We start from the raw sequence: 19,947 nt of genomic DNA, 5'->3' as shown, positions 1-19,947 counted from the left end.
ACACTAAGTGTCTTTTTTTTTTTTTGGAGCTAATTTTATTTTATTTTTTTTTTGGCTCTTCTATGGGTTCTAGGACTTGCTGTTTAGGGTAGAATGCTGATCTACCTCAGTCTTCCTTTTTCTGCTTCCCCAGAGCTGGGATTACAAGCACATGCCATAACACCTGGCTTTTTACATTTCCTGTAGTGATCAAACTCTGGACCACACGCTTGAAGGCAGGCGCTTTCCCAACCAAGCTTCTCCCCAGCCTGGGGTATATTTCCTGATTGTGTCGAGATCACTTTCTGCCTTGTGTAGGCCTTTACTCTGTACCTAGACTTCATTTGTTTGTTAGCTTCGACTGTCTCACTGGGCCCCACAGCAGAGAATGCATGCGGCACACATTCACAGTGTCGTTAAAAGGTGACCGTTTAGCCCTATGTAGGGAGATGAGCTGTAAGACACTGGCCCTCCCAGTCCGTATGCAGTGTCTCAGCCAGTAACTAGGAGTTTCACCCGAAAAGTCCTTTTCCATAGAGCTAATCAGGGTCTGTCTACCATGTCTCTGTCTCTCTGTCTCTCTCTCTCTGTGTGTGTATGCACACGCGCACACACACATGTGCTGTCAGAGTGCATGTGGAAGACAGAGGTTGACATTGGCATGTCTTCCTCACTTGCTCTCTACCGTGTTTTCAGATCACATGTATGTATGTCTGTATGCACTCTCATACATGCATGTATGTGTGGAGGTCAGAGGACAATGGGACACCTCTGCTTCTCTCCTATCTTGTAGGTCCCAGGAATGGAACTCAAGTCAAACTTGGTGGAAAGTGTTTAATCCAGGGAGCCATCTCTGTTCCCCTCCACCTTAGGTTTTGGGACAGAGCCTCTTACGGGAACCTGGAGCTTGCAGATTAGGCTAAGCTGGTTGGCAAGCTTTCTGAGGTGGCCTGTTTTTCCCCTTCTACCAGGGATTGCACGTGCAAGCTGCCTTCCCCCAAGTTTCTGCACGGTTGCTGAGGATCTGAACTCGAGTCCTCAGGTTTCCGAAGCAGGCGCTTCTCCCACCAAGCTGTCTAGGACCCATAAATACTCTTCTGTTTTTTAGCTTATGATCTGACTTGAGACCACACCTCAGGGCTCTTGGGGCTGTAGACAGTTGACACCTTAATACGTACAGTGCGATCTGCAGATGGGGCATCAGCCTTCTTTCTGAGGTATAATTCCCGCAGACAGTCTAGCATGGGGATTTAATAAAAATGTACATATATTCTGTGAAGAACTGGACAATAAATAAAGGGAAATTTAGCTTGCTTTCAAAATGGGTGGACCCTGAACCACCCATTTGAAGTAGTGTCATAACCCAGATGCTTCCCTTCTGGCCTGCCGTGGCTGGTCCACAGCACTGGGTCCTGATAAGACATGGTTTACAGTGAGCATGTGTTCTCAGTCCTTAAGTGTTTCTGATGTGCCACCGTGCCTTCCTGTTTTATGTAGGTGGTAGCCCTCGGAGAGGTACCAGATGGGACTGTGGTTACTGTCATGGCGGGGAATGATGAGAACTATTCTGCTGAGCTCCGAAATGCCTCTGCTGTCATGAAAAACCAAGTAGCAAGGTTCAACGATCTGAGATTCGTGGGCCGGAGTGGACGAGGTAGGTCTTTGACTTTTATTCTGGGCGTGGAGTACACACATTAGGCTCTCCGACGCAATGCGGACTTGTCCACATGCAACTCAGCATCTTTTTACTGAAACAGAACCACCGAAGGTTTGTTTAAATACATCCAGATGCCCTTGAGTGTTTTCATTTGTTTTATGATAGTGAAGAGTCAAACGGTGTTTTCAGAAGAACTAACTCCTAATTTCATGGGGCGGAGGAGGGGGGGCGGGGGGGGGAGTGGTTAGTGTGTACAGTAGAGGAAAGAATGCTCAGAGCATCAAGTTCTGAATTATGAGGAGTCATGTGACTTGAGTAGACTGAAAGGCAATGGGGAACGGAATGGGATTGCTTTGGAAACGTTTTCTACAGTATCAGCTTTACTCTGAGTTGAAATGGGGACAGCTAGATCACTGTCTTCCCTTAGAGATCTAACCTCTGAATGCTTTCAATTAGTCTTGTAATAAGAACCTTTTAAAAATCATTGTTTAGGCTTTATTTTTATTTATTTATTATTTTTTAAGACATGGTCTTACTACATAACCCTGGCTGGCCTGGAACTTGCTATGTAGATCAGGCTGACTTCAAACTCGCAGAGATCTGCCTGCTTCAGCTTCTAGAGTGCTAGGTTAAAGGCCACCAAGCTTGGCTGAAGGCTTTTTTGTTTGAATTACTTACGTGAGAACGGCTGTAAAATTTCCCAGACAACTGATCAGGATCTCAGTGGCTCCACAGTGTTTCGGGTCTTCAGTCATCAGAATCCACATTAAGATATCAGGAGCATTTAGAGGGGTCACGAAACAGGAAGTAATTCTTTTAAGGATTTCACCACTGTTTCAGTAATGGAATTCTCTTTTGACGGAGTCTCTAAGGAGATCAATATTTTGTTTTTTATTTACTTACTCTCCAGAGTGACTGCTGCTGTCGGAAGTATTATGTTCATTCCGTCTATTGGATCTAATATTTCCATTTCAAGTGTTACCCTCAGAGAGGAAAGGAGTAGGAACACTTTAGCACCGAGGTGATGTGAACCCTGGTGCCTGAGTGTGTTCACTGCAGCCCGGGTTTGAATCAGGAAATGAGAAACACCCATTCTAAACCATGTCGAATAATTACTCTCCAGTTTGGGTCATATGTCAAATTATTACCATTGTAAAAACTTGATAAGGGGAATTTAAGCAAGACTGTTTCCGATGAGTAGTTTTAGTTACTTTCTAGGAATGGGGCCAAGAGGCTGTACTTTTTAACTTAAGGAAAAAAAAAACGCATGTTAATGAAATGCTGTCACTGAAAGGTTGTTTGAACCGAATGAGGTGCAGAGACTCTGAGCGAACCAAGCTAAAGGGGCTGTCTCTGTAACAGGCCCTCTGCTCCTTCGTTAGAAGACCGGGAAGACGCAGCTTCTCTCTGGTGACGGACTGGGTTGGAGGGTGTGTGTGCAGTCATTCATTCATTACTTCATCTCCACTTGTGTGTGGTCATTCATTCATTACTTCATCTCCTCTTTCTGTTTGTTTCTTAGTTACTGTTGCAGAGTCACAGCACAGTTAAGTTTCTCCCTTTCCTCCTGAAAAAAAAAAAAAAGTAAACATAATGAGGTAGCTGTGTGTTCTCAATGTAAATGTGATGATGTACCTGTATATTCTAAATCACATCTTTCGTCTTATGTTACTGTGAATTTTAATTTTTAAAGGATGGACTGCTACTCTTAATTTTATTTTACAGATCCAAACTTGTGTTTTCATTTATTGCACTTTTGTGTTATATAGACACTAAATCAGTGCCCCCCCTTTTTTTCTGATCAATTTGACTAGAAACTATGGTGGAGTGATAGTGTACTTTGTAAACCCTCAACATATTTATTTAAGAAACTTCAAAGGGAAACAAAGGGTGTGCGCTGTTTTACTATATTGGCTTTCTGAGTTTTGGCTGGTTTCCCAAATAGCAATTTTTATATTAAAAAAAAAAAGACAGACTTAACTGCTTGCAGACTTTTCACGCATGGAAGATGAAGGAGGCCTCTTTTGATGAAGTGTAATTATGTCCAAACAGAGCTGACCCCCTCCCCCTATATTTCTTATGATCTTAACTGAAGAAAGTAGGATTTTTCCTTTGAAGCAGCTGGGACGTGGTGGAGGATCTGAAGTGCTCCAGTCTGCTGCCAGAGGCAGGATGGAGAAATTGGTCCAGACTTGTCTTCGAGACTGGGGGGGGGGGGGACGGGGAGTGGGTGGAGAGAGAAAGAGAGAGAGAAATTGATTTATCACTAATAATAGATTTTATATTACTGTGTTACTTTGAATGAGAGGAAGCAATAAGATTAAGCTAAAATGGAGAGAGAGAGAAAAGACAGAGTGCACCAATAAGAGGAGGTTCTGGACGAAAATGAGTCAGATTTTCAGTGGCAGGAAACCCTCAAGCCTGACCTGCTTTTTACAAGACTGTCCCCAGCTTCCTCTCCGACTCACACATCTTCATCTCTGTTGCTAAGTCTTCAACTGCATGCTTTGTTGATGGATGGATGGATGGATTTTATCTCTGCAACTTTTGTCTGGTGGATGGATTTTCTCTCCCAACTTTACAAAAATGTGTCTTCGATGGTGTTTAAAAGAAAAGAAAAACAAAACAAAATAAAAATCAAGTTTTGTAAATACTATGTTTCTTTTAACCTTTTCACTTGTGGACACATAGACTCTGAAATTGAAAATTGGGCCTTAGGTTTACAAAGCATCCATGTTCCCATTCGCTTTTGCTTCCTAGATCATTGCAGGACCCAGCATTCAAAAATGCCTGAGATAAAGTACAGCGTCCGTGAAGCTGGCATGAAGTTGTGTTTTTTAATCGTCTCTTCTTTTTCCTCCTTAATATTTTACGCAGAAGGGCTTAAAATGACTTTGACCATTTCTTCCCCTCCTCCTCCTCCTTATTTCTTCTTCCTCTTGGGTGTGCTACCCTCTTTTGATATCAAGCACGCTGCTTTTGATTTACAAGCCTTTTAAAGCATTTACAGTGCACAGAGTGTGGTGTTTTGTCATTTTAGGTCACAATCCTGTGTGCGGTCTGGCTCTTCCTGGCAGCCTCTGAGGCTAAATTGGAACTGTCTTTCGGTGATGGTTCCCCTATGGATCTAAGAAACAATAGGGCCTTGACTAATATCGCACGACTAGCTCCTAGATGAAACTGTAGATGATATAATTGGCTTTGCCTAAGTAGAATTCGGATTCTGTGTGTCAGAGGGTTACGAATGTGTTTGCACATGTGTGCGCTGGTACCGGTGAGCACATGTGGAGGTCAGAGGCTGATGTTGAGATGGCTTGTTCAGTCTGTTTTCCACTCTTTTTTCCAGACATGGTCTCTCATGCAGTTCACTGTGTCAACCAGACTGGGGGACTCTGTGTCCCATGATCCTCCTGTACTTTGCGCTCCAGTGCTGGGGTTACAGGCACACATTGCCCATTTTTTTTTTTCTTTAAACATGGGTGCTGAGAGTCTGACCTCAGGCCTTTCTTACTCACTGAGCCGTCTTCCCAGCCCAAGTAAGATTTGTTTAAAATATCATCATTAGCCTTGATTAGTGGATCATCTATAGATGGTACCTTTCCACCACAGCTCTTGGAGCCACTGTTAAAATGTTATCCTGGCTGGGTGGCGGTGGCACACGCCTTTAATCCCAGCATTCGGGAGGCAGAGCCAGACAGATCTCTATGAGTTTGAGGCCAGCCTGGTCTACGGGGGGGAGAGAGAGAGAGAGAGAGAGAGACAGAGAGAGAGAGAGAGAGAGAGAGAGAGAGAGAGAGAGAGAGAGAGAGAGAGAGAGAGAGAGGAGAGATATCCAGGACAGGGACCAAAACTACACAGAGAAACCCTGTCTCAAACAAACAAACAAACAAACAAACAAACAAACAAACAAACAAATTTGTAATCCTAGGGACCGGAGAGATGGCTCTGTGTCTAAGAGCACTTGCTGCTCTTCAAGATGACCAGTCTGGCTTGGTTCCTAGCATCCATGTGGCCCTTCACAACTGTCTGTCAGTCACTCTAGTTCTGGGGGATCTGATGCCCTCTTCTGACCTCCAATGGCATCAGGCATGCATGTGGTGGACAAACATACCTGCAGGCAAAACACCCATGCACATAAAATTGTGTAAAAAATTGTAATTCTGGATCCATGCACCACTGGTCTCTTTGGAAAGTGGAATTTGGAATTTTTTTTTTGTTTTAAGTTAAGGAAATCAAAAATGCCCACATAAACATTTGACTCAGGAAACACATTATTATAAGATGAGCTAATTAGTGAGTCAGGTCAGAGTTTCTGGAAATTTCTTCCACACTGTATACAGGGGCTGATCGGAGTGCAAAGAGCATTTTCTGGCTCTGCCTTCATTGTTAAAGCACAGTTTGAGCTGTAGAAATTGACCCTGGAAGACGACACCGTCTCCCCCAACCCTACCTCTTTTTAAATGTTTTTTTTTCAAGATTTTATTTATTTACTAGTATTTTTTTAGATTTGTTTTATTTTGTGTGTATGAGTGCTTTGACTGTATGTATATCTATTTATGTACTACATGATGCCTGAGGAAGTTGGGAGCCTCCATGTGGGTCCTGGGAATCCAACCCAGATCCTTTGCAAGAACAACAGGGCCAACTCTCAAGTCCCAAAGGCGTTTTTAGAGGGGAAAACTGGTTAATAACTGAGTATTGTGATGCTTGGGGCTTGAAGGATGGATTTTGTATCTGGCACTGTTTCTATATGAAGTGTGTTTCTCTGACTTTGAGGAGAGCAAAGATAACTTATTATCCAAGCAGGTTGTAAAGGTTCAAAATAGAAACAACTTTCAAACCAGTCATGATATGTTCATGGACATTTTCACTAGCAGGTCCTGCAGAGACACCAAGGAAGAGCAAACCGCAGGCATTCTTGATGCATTAACATTAGCACCAGAAATGCTGTCTTCCAACACAGCCTTTGGAGCCAATTTAAAAATGTAACCCCGAGTCTGTGGACCACTGATCTCACCCAGAATGGTGTTTTAAAACGTCTTAATGCAAATCAACTTTGAATCCAGAGACTCAGCCATTGTTTTAAGTTCTTAATCTGGACCTCCTACTCAACCTTTTGATCTCCATTTCTGTTGACTTTGAGTTTTCTGGGACCAGTTTAGACTCCTGGCTGTCTTAGTCTTCTGGCCAGTGTTAATGTTTACAAGAAATCCTCTGTTCTGTACTGAATTAAATTACTTAATTCCATGTAATATCTACAATGTAATAAATACAATGCGATGCATCAGTAATACCTAAAAACAGATAATTTCATCCATTACATTAATCCATTTATATTTATTATTTCCTGGGCACAAGGAGCTAATTGGGACACATCTAGAAGTAAGTTACCTATTCCTTTTTCTTTTTTTTTTTTTTTTTTTGGTTTTTCGAGACAGGGTTTCTCTGTGTAGCTTTGCGCCTTTCCTGGAACTCACTTGGTAGCCCAGGCTGGCCTCGAACTCACAAAGATCCGCCTGCCTCTGCCTCCCGAGTGCAGGGATTAAAGGCGTGCGCCACCACCGCCCGGCTTACCTATTCCTTTTTCATAGTCTGTGGTAAAATAGGAGAAACCTCTGTTCATTTCCCCTTCCTTCCTCCCTTTCATCTCTCCCCTTCTTTCCCTCTGTCCTTCCTCCCTGTTCTTCCTTCCTTCCTCCCTCTCTCCTCCTCCTCTGCCCTCTTCTTTCCTTTCTTCTTTTCTGTGTGGGGGAATTGAACCAAGGGCCTTATACATGCTACCCATCTCTATCTCCCAGCTACAGCTCTACCCTAGAATATTGATTTTAAGGTCAGAAAGGTTTGAGATTAGTTTTTTTTTTTTCCCACTTGGTAGTTGCAGGACCTCGGGTAAGTGACTGGGCTTCTCTGGGCCAAACCTTCCTCATTTGTGAATTGGGGTGATGACTCGAATTGGGGAAGGTTAAGTGAGATGATGTGGTTGATGTGGCTGCAGCTTAATGAGTTTCTAATCAATATTCATCCATCTTAATTTTACCCCTTCCCACATTCCTGCCCTGTCCTTCCCTCTTAACCCCCTTAGCTATGGAAAAGCAGTCAAGAGTCTTAAGACTATCCACGCACAGTAACAAATGATGTGTTTCTTAACCAGATTTTAGGAACTTACATGGTCTGGTTTGAAAAGAAAAGCCATTCAGTAGACTTGACAGCCAAAGACCTGTTCTCCATTAAGCCTGCCGCATAACCTGTTCCATATTAAGCTATGAAAAGATTGCATTAAACTTCACATTGCTACATATTGTCTAAGATTTGTGTTTTGATTTAGTACTCCCAGCTTTCAGTAGAAGGGGGAAAAATCTGACCAAAAAAACAAAGCAAAACAAAAGGAGCTTTTTATCTGCTCCAGGGGCAGACGCCCGCCCGCCCGGGTCCTCTGGCGCAGCCTGCTGATGCCTTATTGAGTCACTGTTTCCCGCCCACCTTTTCCTGTCTTGTAACAGTTTGCAGTTTTGACTATCTGACATGACTAACCATTGCAAATCTAACTGATTGCAACTGTCAGTGAGTCTGTAGAACAGAGGCCAGCATCTTCTGGAGAAAGCAGACATTCAGATCTGTTACCACACTCTTCCCTGCCCCCCACACCGTTATTCATCACTTTTAGTTCATTAATGTGACGCAGCAGAGGGAATCTATCACTGCAGAAAATCTCTCCAAAAAGTAAACTTCATGTTTGTGTGGAGAGGGGTCTTGCTTGTTTGGCAACAAATACGTTTCTATAGGGAGTTCCTTCAAGATTTCACTGTGAGATGTATGTCAGGGGAGAGTGAGCTGGGAGGAGAAAACTGTTCCATGATGAAATCATATACCACAGGCGCGTTAAGGCTGGGACAGGAGACATGGGCTCCCGTTGAAATGATTCCCATAATAGCTTCCCTCTTTCATCTTATTACAGTTCACTTAAGCAGATGCAATGCTAAGGCCATGTGAAGTAAATAACATCACCAATAATAATTTACTGTTGTTCTCTCAAGGGGTTGTGACCTGATCCTAAATAAAGACTTTTAAAATTCTCAGCCCTCACACAGGCTTGCGTTCCTAATGTTGGATAAAGTAGGAAGGCAGAGACCCCTCTTCAAGGGGTCCCAGGGTTTTGTTCTCACCATTGAGAAGATTATTGGGGGGAGAGGAGCTGGAGGATTCTTGCATAGAACCTCAGGGACGATTCACAGAGTTTAGAAGAGTTCCTAAGTGGGTTTCAGGTCCAGAGGAAGGATTCCTGATTGGTCGCTCCCTCAGAGATGCTTCAGTGAAAATTGGGTGTCTATATACATTATTGTGGGGTTGTCATTGGCACCCATTTATAGTCACTGTGTTTTTTCCCCTTCTTCCATCTACAGGCAAGAGTTTCACCTTGACCATAACGGTCTTCACAAACCCTCCCCAAGTGGCCACTTATCACAGAGCTATTAAAGTGACAGTGGACGGTCCCCGGGAGCCAAGAAGTAAGTACTTACCTTTCTGTTGAAAATGCTAAGAGTTTATGGAGACCCTGTGAGGGATTTATTCTGAAGGAGTCAGTACCACTGTGACTATAAATTTTTAGGGAAGGACTGTTAATAGAATTTTACAGTTAGTAGAAAATAAAATCATAGCTTGACCTTTCTCACAGAGTTGCTTAAGGCTTTATAACTTTGGGGAACAAGCAGATAGCTACTCATTGTGGTAACTTTCAGCTAAGAAACTCTGTTCATCCATTCTGTGCAGTGGGCAGGGCCAAAGGGACCCACGAGGCTGAGGAAGCAAATTATAAACTTAAAAATCTCAAACTTAGTCAAAAAGCATTTGTGTGTGTTTCCCATGGCCCAAGAATGCGTTTTAGCTCGCCCACTCAGTTCCCTTTATAAAGAGCACAGGGCTTAATTACAAAGAATTTATTTGCAAATGATAACTTGCTTCATTGTTACAACACTGTTGTAGGACCATTTTCTAGTAAGTGTTCTAGATAGTTCCTTTTAACAGAAAGGCACAAACTAGGTTTAAGTTCACGTTGGTTTCTTTGTCTGTCTATTGGGAAGGTTGATCCAGTAGTCAGTTGAAGGTAGTGTACTTATGCTGTCTGGGCCAATATTTATTCTCCTCCTGACTCTGAAGCAGATCTGACTGGTTTCCAGCCCCTGCTCCTGCCACCCCCTGTGATTTACGCAAGCTTGGTACAGCAGCATTAAAATACATTTACAGAGTAAAGGTTATTTGAAGTTGAAGTGTGAAGAGTTCTGCGCTATATAATATGATAGAAATATCATAGAAAGCTGTCTTTGCTGGCTGAATATTTTGGAGTCCGAGGCATTGCTTTTAGGAAGTTAGATTTGCCTTATGATGGGATGGGCAACTGATAGAAGTTCTAATATGATACCCCCACCCAGACAGTGAGGCTGGGCTCTTTCCTTCCCCTGGAGTAAGAGAGAAGGTCTGGAGAGGCAAAGCCTGTCTCTCTGCTTCCCATCTTTCAGCAATGGGCTCACACAGTAGCCCCCACCCCTTATGCGGCTGTCTTCTCCACAAAGGCTGACTGCTTGCCTGAGCGAGAAAGGTTTCCTGCCCCCCAAAGATGTCTTTGCGGCTAGTTTTCCCCTCCTGTCATGTGTATGGTCTTCTTTCAAATTCCTAATGTCAGGTCAGTGCTGGCCCTGCCCAGTCTGGAAACATCGTATTAAGTGCTTTGGTTCACATGTGGTGTGAGTGAGAGCCCCCAAAGCTTAGGTCTCAAGGGTCAGAGCTCATGCAGCACAGGTAAAGAGAGAAGAGCAAGGATGTCTTGGCTGGTTAGGGCTTTGCTAGTCTTTTCTGGATTGCCATAAATCAGGGTTGATTTCCCTCCGAGGCAGGACATCTTCCAAGCATTTACCGGACATGCCCTTGAGCTGCTGAAGAGGCAGTCCATTTCCCGGGCGCATAAGGCGGCACAGTAGCCTTTTAATATTTATTCAACACCACTAATATTTGCCTTCGAAACATGGTTCCTGCTCATCCCAGCTGCTTTCTTCAGTACATAGACAAGCGATTATTGTGCATGTGTCTGTCTTGAGTGCGTGTGTGTATTTATAGTGGAGATGGGTGCTTCCGAGTTGATGGCTAGAGAAGCAGGGAAGGAAGGGTGGAAGCTGCTCCGTTCTAAAGGAGATGGTAAAAGGTGAGCAGGCTGGTGGCTTTGGGAAAGCTACTCCTGGCTCTGGTGTGGGATGGTAGTATCTCATTTCAAAGAGATTGCTTTTGGGGGGGGGTTGGAGGGGAGCAGCATGAGTTAGCTGATAGATCTACTGGCCTGTGAAGACAGAGACGTGCCCTGAAGGCTGTGGAGTTTGGAATAGAGGATGCACACTGTATGTGCAATCTGAGTATGTGCTTCGGGTAGTCCTGAGGGAAGTAGGAAGCAGACACAGACCGAGGAGTACAAGGCTTTGTGGCATTTCTGTCTTTCTTTTTTTTCTTTTCTTTCTCCCCATTCCCCTCAGTTTTTCAGAGTAGCAGTCCTGGCTGTCCTGGAATTCACTTTGTAGACCAGGCTGTCCTTGAACTCACAGAGATCCACCTGCCTCTGTCTCCCAAGTGTTGGGATTAAAGGCGTGCACCACCAGGGCCAGCTAGCATTTCTTATAAAAATAACTACTGTCTGAAAACGTGACAACATTTCCCCACCACTGTATGGTTACTTGCCTGAATGTAGGAATGTATCTGGTATCAGTAACTAGTTAAACTTACCATTTGGACACTACTGGCTTTGATCCTTCTACGTTGGCCTTCGGCATCTGTCATAAGGACTCAACTATGTCACAAGGATTCAACTTTATCATTTTACTGCAGAAGCAGTCTAAGCCAATACACAAACAAGTAGTCACAGCTGTATTTAAATAAAACTTTATTTACAGGGCCAGAGAGATGGTGAATCAATTAAGAGAGCTAACTGCTCTTGTAAAGAACCCTGGTTTGATTCTCAACACTCACATTGGGTGACTCACAACTTCCTGTAACTCCAGTTTCAGGGGACCTGAACCCTTCTGGTTTCTGTAACCCCTTGCATGCACATGGTGCACATAAAATCATGTAGGCACACACATACACATAAATAATAATAAAGGTATCTTTTAAATAAATCCTCAGCTTTATAAAAATAAGTGGTGGGCCACATGTGGCCCACAAACTATAGTTTCCATCCTTGCTCTAGACTTCAAAGTAGCTTATTTGATCAACCTTCAACAGAGAGGGCTTTCAGTAAAAGGCTTTCCTACACACAGAGAAAAAGATAATCAATACAATTGATTTAGTCGGTCTTCCTTCCAATTATAATTCCTGAAGTAGCTGCGATTTGCCATCAAAGTTGCATATTTCTGTGTGTTACTTGAGTGGCTGGAAAGAGTGGAGGACTTATTGTTCCTGTTTTTCAGTGGAAAGTCTTTCCCCTAAAGTCCTGTGTGTGTACGGAAGTGATCGTTTCCAGTGGCCCAGATGACTGGATTAGTACTCATTCCGAGTTCACTGGTTGGGTCTGTCACACTGCTTGGACTGAAATCTCAAAGCCAGCATTTCTTAGGTGTCCACAGACAACAGACATGTCCCCCAGCTAGTCTTTGCCTTGTTTTTCTCATCTTCTAAAGACTAATGGAAATACTATCTGTCACATCAGTTGCTGTGAGAACGTTAAGTGGAAGGTGGTATGTAAGCTAGGTAGTGTGGTAGCCGTGGTGTAGTAAGTGCTCATTAAATGTTAGCTGTTGTTGCACCTTCAGAGACTTGTATGCAGAATTCTATGTCTGTGTCCCGGAAACAGGTGCCAGGTAATCTGCTCTCTACTGTGCTGGTTTTTTTCCCCTTGAATAAAGCTTTACTAATTTTTGCACAGTAATAAATGACACTGATCTGTGTTAATAGATGGTGCTCTGAGCAGATATTTATATCACACTGCCTGGGGAGAACCGTGCAGAACTGATGAGTAACAGTTCTGTGTGCTACAAACTCCCAGGCAGGGTGCTGTGTGACACCCCGGTCCCACTCCGACGAGGCCCTACCTATCAACACATCTGCCAAGACTTGATTTTCAGTCCAGATGGAAAGGACTCATCCTTCTGTGTTTTTTTTTTTTTTGTCTCTGGCAGCCAAGCCCGGGCTGTCGCATCACAAACAACTCCCTTTCTTAATATACACATCTGGCGTTGGCAGTTTGGACTTGCTTCATAAGAGCACATGATCATCACTCATTACAAGATTAAAAAGGACCCCATGGCATCATTGATGTTTTCCAACTTTGATCTTCTGCCGTTGTGATTCATCTCAGTTATAAAACTTCCCTTTAAAGCAACATAGGCCATGCCTTGCTCGAACCTTCATCCTAAGCAGCGTAAACATGAGAACGGTGCACGTTCTTTGCAAAGTGACATTTCTGTCCTTGGCCCAGCTTATCATTCTAAGACATGACATCATACCTAAGATCCCAAATTTGTAAGTCTTGTGCGGAGGCATGGCGTTTGACCTTCCATTGGCTTTGAAGGAGCAAGTGCCGTATGTTCGCCAGCAGGAGAAGCCAGTACAGCGTCAGCAGCCACAGTAATGAGTTTGGATTTCTAACTCTTTTACACATCATTTCCTATTAGGGCCCTCTGGTTCACTTACGCACTTGGCTCCAACTCCAGTCTGATTTAAAGAATTTCTGCAGGGAGGTAGAAACTCAGTTAGCAGTGCCATGTTCTCTAGGAGTGATTCCGAGTTAGGGAAGAGGACAGATGGAAATAGATATTATTGACTGAAGAGCATGGAAAGGTAAGTCATTACAGTTAGAATTGTGTGAGCCATTGTGCTACATCTCCAGAAATGATCCCCAGGCAAGGACAATAGCTATTTTTTTTTTTTTAAATAAGCATATTTCATTATTCCATGGACTGGCCAGAATTTACCTGGGAAATTTTTCTTATGGTCTTGTTTGTGGTCTGACATGTGACCGTAGTCAGATGGTGAACAATACTGGATAGTCCACAATGGTTTCATTCATGTGCCTAGTGCTTTGGCAGGGACCCTGACAAAAGGGGTCTCCCCTCTCCTTTGGGGCTCTAGGGCCTCTTTACTTCTCACTAGCTATGGCTGACTCTCTGCATGACATTTTAGGGTTCCCTAAGGTGCAGAGTAGGGGCTGCCAGGCCTTAAAGCTTAGGCTCAGAGCTTGCATGGTTATTTTGTCTACACTCGCTTGGTTAAATCAAGATACAGGCAAAGCTCAGCTTGAAGAGGAAGTGTTCACACCAAAGGCTTGAGTGGCAGGTGGGTGGGTCACCGACCACCAGTGTGATAGGCTTGCACATGTGGTTAGCTGTGGATCATCCCGATGCAAGGGGCGGGGGTGGGGGTGGAATTGTTTTCAAGGTGTCATAGTCTGAAAGAGCCCTTGACTTTTAAAATTGGGGTTATTTAAAATTCTATGGAGAGACTCCACATTACAATCATAGCTCATGGTGCTGATGTTAACCAGCAGATTACTATCAAAGTGAGTCACATCAGTACCCAAAGGAGGGAAGAAAAAAAAGATGTTCCAAGCCTTGCTTAGTAACAGTACCCTGCAGCAGAAATAGCTTATGAATCCATTGATAGCCATGCTTAAGATCTCATAGCTTATGTCATCCAGTCTGGAACATTCTGACATAAAACATGTGATATGTGTGAGCAAACTTTTAAGCACTTCTGTGTGTTGAACTTCCAGGAAGTAAACTATTTGCTCTCAAAGAGAGATTAAAAATGGCCATGTCTATGTGGGACTTCACTGTGGCTAGCCATCTCCCCCAGATATGTTGAGATCCAACCCCTCTCCCACAGGTGCAGGGCACATGGAGGCAGCCTCTCTGCTTGGCTCTTCAGTGTCCGGGAGGCTGTAAGGAAGCGCTGGGTACTTAGTACCCTGGTTGGCGTGGCTTGTGACCTGAGTCCCACATACTAAATGTTTCCTTCTCCTGTTTAGAAATTTTCACTGGTCTTCAGTTCATGAACAAATTCAAAATTCTCCAAAGAGACGTTATTCTTCTGCATTCTTTTTTTAAGATTTATTTTTATTTATATGTATGTGTATGTCTGTGAATGGGCATGAGCACATGGAGGTGGGCATTTGAAGAGGCTGGAAAAGGATGCTGGATCTTCTGGAGCTGGAGTCACAGGGGTCTGTGAGCCTGCCAATGTGGGTGCTTGAAAACCCAATCGTGGTCCTCTGCAAGAGCAATAGGTGTTCTTAACTGGTGAGCCATCTCTCCAGCCCTTCCTCCGTATTCTTGAGACATGTCTGGTGGCAGAGTTCAACCTTACTACACTGAAGTCCATCTCATTGTTCTGTTACACTCTTCCTGTGAGTTCTGGGGCTGTTTCCCAGCCCTGCGGAGGGTGGGGAGAATGGAGAGCTCAGCCTTTTCTCTTCCCTGTTCCAGATAATGTCTGAGGTGGTTCGCTTTTTCCCTGCTGTCACTTTGTATCCTTGAGCTTTTTAGGATGGCTGCCCATGACTTTGGCTTGTTTAGCAATGGTAGACGGATGTTTAGAGCCTGGTCACACGTGAACAAAGTTGGAGGGTAAGCTGTGTTGCATGGATGGAGAGTAGAAAAACTTCACAGTTATTTGTTATTTCTGGATCCTCTTCCTATATCCACATTCCTGCTGTCTATGAAGACACTTAGAGAAAAGCTTCATAGGCTTTGTGCCACCCCTGATGCCAGGGCCCTGAAGTTCAGTTCTTCCTGAGAAACATCAGGAAAAAAAGTCATTAACTTCTGTGAGGTGCACGTGTGTGTGTGTGTGTGTGTGTGTGTGTGTGTGTGTGTGTGTGCACATGAACACATGTGAACGTGTGTATGAAGATGAGGTTGACATCAGGTGACTTTTTGAATGGCTCTCTCTCTTATTTTTTGAGCCACGGTCTCTCACTGACTGACCTAGAATGACTAGCTGACCAACCTCCAGAATCTTCTATGTCTTCCTGCTCAGCCATGGGGTCATAGGCATGCGCTGCTGTGCTCAGCCTTTGATGTGGGTGCTGGGGATCTGAACTCAGGTTCTTCCTCAGGTCTGTGCAGCAAGCATTTTACTCAGCAAACCCCTCCTCAGCCCTAAACGTTTAGACTTTCACCCAGGTTGGTCACTGGTTTCTGAAGTGCCCAAGGGACAGAGATTACAGGTAAATGCCATATTTTGATATTTACAAACTGGCATATATAAACAGCAGCCTCATGGTCATAGATGCCAATCTTTCAGTCCCTAGTATACAAACATGACTTAAACATGTTAGTAACAGCAGGAAGAACCCTCCCCCGGCCTCTCCGCCCCTGCTTCTTTAAGGAGAGAGGTGCTGGTGGAGGTTGGCTCTGGTATTTGGTAGAATTTGGAGGAATGTGCTCTCTCTAGAAGAGCAGTTTTAAATCTCTTTCAGGACTTTTTTCTGTTGTTGACTGACTGTCAGGAGCTGGGAAGGTAGCCAAGAAGGAAATGACACATCGAGAGGCATTTTGCGTTGTGCAACAGCCTGTGGAACTGATGCAAGGCTATATGGCCTGTTTACACATTCCTCTGCTAGCAGACTGCATGGCAGTAATTTAATTCAGGAGCGCATGGCATGCTGCAGCAAGGATCTGCGGCCTTAACATCCTTTCACGGCAAATTATCGCAGCCGTTAAAACATGCTCGTGTCCCTCCTGTGCACCCCCCTGGCTTTCCCTGTTCTCAGGGTGCTTCCTCACTTCCTGGGGCTCCTGTAAACAGGAGCAGCAACCTTTGCCATCGTGGCCCATGTCCCACATGTGTACATCCCAGTTGATGTATTTATTTCCAACTAAATATAGCATGGCAGGCTTTCAAATGATATGTGTGTTCTAAATCCACACACAGGCTCCATCCAAATGTTCTTTGTGTCTCAATGCAGGTCAGAAATGGTTCATTTTAAAAATAGTGCTAGGGACTCAAAAAAAAAAAAAAAAGATTGATTTCTTTTTATGGGGAGAGGGTTCTTATTTGTTTGAGAAAATGACTCTTTTTGTCTGCTGAGAGACAATTTGTGATAGATCACAGAAAGATTCCTTGCTTCTGTTTTGTGTCCTGCAGTATTTCATCCAAGGACAACTGGATTTGGGTAGAATAATTTATACTTACAAATAAAAAAGGGGGGAAGAATAATTATTTTACTTTTTGTGGTCAGAATTGTTCCTAACTAGGATTTTTATAGGATGACATTTATGATGTCAACTGCATCACAGTTTCTCTTCCACATAAAATTCAAGTTTAACTTTCAATTTGGGCGACTTATGGAACAAAAATTGTTCTTGACTTTCAAGTGATTTTGGGAAATGAAGAGAACATGAAACCATTTAGTTCTTAAATATTAATACAATCTTATAAACCATGGTTAGAACAAGAGGCTATTTGGAATGTGGTGCCCATGTAGCAGATGGAAGCACATCCTGTGCTTTTGGAAATTTCTCTACTATTCTGCTGTTCACTGGCACTTAAAATCTATTTGCTCGTAGACTAAAACCTTTCCATTAAAATCGAAGATGGAGGCTTTAACTTATGATGTTTCCAGAAGAGGTAACTTGGACTCACATTCATAGGCAAAAATAAGTGTAATATGATCCTTCTGTGGGAGCAGCTTTTAGGTGAGAAAGGGAGAATCGTTGATTCCTTCCAGCAAAGGTCTTGGAAAGCAAGAAGTGGAAAGTAAACAGTGAGCCAAAGTGTAGGGGGCCACGAGCCTTTGCCCACCTTGGAGACTGTGGACACCCACATCAAGATTGCAGTTGGCTGTCGGTCGGCTCTCACAGTGGGCTGCATGTCCTGTTCATGGTTGGTACACCAAACATGAGTACGTTTTTATTGTTGCAGTTTTAAGGTAAGAGTCTTTTCGGGGGCTTCTATGTTTCAAAATTGCCCATTTTGCAAAGGTTTCCTGTCGTAGAATTTTCCTTGTCTAGTTTTATTCTAGATACACATAGCTTTCCTTACCCTCCATGGAGGAGAAACATCCCATAATTTCCTTTTTTTATTGGTTATCTTTACCCGCTTAATGCTCATATTCATCTTAATGAAACTGATCGCCTGTCTGTCTTTGTGAAAAAGCCTGCATGCTCTACACTGCAGTTACCTTCTCTCTCCGAATGTGTGATAGTTAAGTTTACCCTTATTTCAGACTTTCAGGATTAGTCACCAGCATTTTTAGCCCGTTTCTACCTATCTTACATTACCCATGACGTTTATTGATGTATTTACCCACCATTCTGGCGTCGGTTTCCTTTCTCTTGATCTAGGTCTTTCAGTTTTTCCTTTGGTGACAGCTATTGGTAGAGAGTGCTCAGTTTTCGTTCCTGAAATGTCAGCCATTGGGTGCACTGACTTCTTCACTGGCTGTGAAGGCACCAGGTGGAGTCAGTCTGCTGTGAGTGCCTGAGATCAGCACTTCTGGGTAGTCCTTTGAGTTCAGACCCTCGGGTCCTTCCTAGCTGGAGGAGAGTTTAAGAGAGTGGACCGTGAGGAAGATAACCACTCATGGAAAAGACAAAGGGAGGCGGCTTTAAGAGCCTACAGCCATGAGCGCTGTAGAGCTCACCAGTGTGTGAGGAGGAGGCGGGAAAGAGTATTCCCTAAAGAGGAGACAAAGAAAGGGAGAGAAAATAAATCCTCTACTCCTTTAATTTGGCCTGGTTAGACCATCAGTTGCTATGGAAGTTTCTATTCAAATTTCTGTTCAGGAGCCTCATCTTCATCCCTGAGTCTCAGATGTTATCTGCTCACTGACCCACCAGAGTGATCACCGTCACAAGCTTATGCCATATGCTTTTGGTCATTTTAATGACAGTATAGCCTCAGAACCAAAAGACTCTTTTTTTTTTTTTTTAATGTGAAAGTGGATCAGATGAAAGGGAGGCAGGCAGAAAGCAAACATGTGGACCAGAAGGACATGGTTTATGAGAGACAAGAGACCATGGTCTAAGGTGAGTTGTCTTTGGGCCAGGTGGATGAGTGATTGCCCCATAGATTGGTTGGTATATTTCTCACTGGAAGCAGGAAGTGGCTGGTGGGGAAGAGGTCAGCTGACTTGATGGCATCCTGGCATTTTCTACCTTCCTATTAACCCTTGAGCTGCATATGTTCCCTCTGCTATGTGTATGTCCATCTTTTCCACTCCTGCTTTCTTGAGGTTAATATTCATGAACTACACTTTGGATATGAATATGCTAGCGTATATTTTGATCGGGTGGATGGAAGCTCAAGATTGTACACACTGTTCTCTATGCTTCCTTAGGACTTGGAAATGAATAGCAGTAAAACATGGCTCCTGCAAGGCAATGATCAAGGTACCCAGTGTAGACAGTTGAGCAGAAAGTGAGGAGAAAGACAGATGTAGAGGCCAAGAAGAGTGAGCCCGGGCTTCTAATTCTAGAAGGTCAGTTTCGGTTTCACCTTCTTACAGTTTGGTCCAACCTGAAAAGGCAAGTGGCTATGTGTTGTACCCCAGAGACAGCTTCTGAGTCACTCAACAGGGAAGTGTCCTGTTGGGCTGGTTCAGACGCAAGGTGTAGCTTTGCCTGTGGTGAAGGGACATGCAAGACGTGGAAGACCCTTCTTTTAAAACTTTGGAGCTATCTTTGTGACCCTAAGCACATCTCTAAACATTTCTCTGGTTCTACTTCTTCATTCTTTAAATGGAAATAGACATGAAGGCAACTTCACAGTAGCTGGGAGTAACTCCCGAGGAATGATCATAAAGTACTTGGCACACATAAAGAGCAGCGTGAATACCAAATAGTAATTATGTAGCGCCTTTCTGCCAAGGACTTCCAAACACTGAGACATTACCTCATCGATTGTCTTCACAGCCCTGGCATGGAAGCACCGGGCATTTTACAGGAAGGGAAACTGAGGCACGGGCACCTGGAAGCTAATTTTCCCTGTGTCACTCTTCACATCAGCAGATGATTTATAGGGCTGGGCGAGGATCCCAGGTCTCTTCCTGTTCAGTTACTTACCACGAGAACACTCTGATGCCTTTGTCATTGAAAATGTGGAAGCTGCTGGTGCTGAGCCCAGTGCATTCTTGGTTACTGTCAAGAAGTAGGTGCTAGGAGAAGCAAGCTTGATTAGGCTGTACCCTTGCCAGATAGAGTAGAAGTCTAAAGGATAAGGGAGCACAGAGAAGCATGGGATTATATGTGTATGCTTCCCTGTGTTTTTAGCTTGCCCTGTATTCACTCCGAGGAGCGTTTATGTAGTATCTAAATGCCCTGCATTTCGTGAGATGA

General features: G+C 43.8%; 1 protein-coding gene across 7 annotated transcripts in view; it reads left to right on the top strand.

The window, feature by feature from the left end:
- Runx2 (RUNX family transcription factor 2) overlaps positions 1–19,947 on the top strand; it is a 325,752-nt gene that overhangs the window by 91,577 nt on the left and 214,228 nt on the right. For all 7 annotated transcript variants that reach the window (XM_037200129.1, XM_037200128.1, XM_037200130.1 and 4 more), the window contains 2 exons: positions 1,477–1,633; positions 9,037–9,141. In XM_037200129.1, the coding sequence (XP_037056024.1) occupies positions 1,477–1,633; positions 9,037–9,141 (262 nt within the window). The remainder of the gene's footprint in view (positions 1–1,476; positions 1,634–9,036; positions 9,142–19,947) is intronic.

Source organism: Peromyscus leucopus, chromosome 16_21 (assembly GCF_004664715.2).
Source record: "Peromyscus leucopus breed LL Stock chromosome 16_21, UCI_PerLeu_2.1, whole genome shotgun sequence".
NCBI classification, from domain to species: Eukaryota; Metazoa; Chordata; class Mammalia; order Rodentia; family Cricetidae; genus Peromyscus; species Peromyscus leucopus.
Note: the sequence above shows the minus strand (reverse complement) of the source record. Positions and strands in the feature narration are given on the sequence as shown.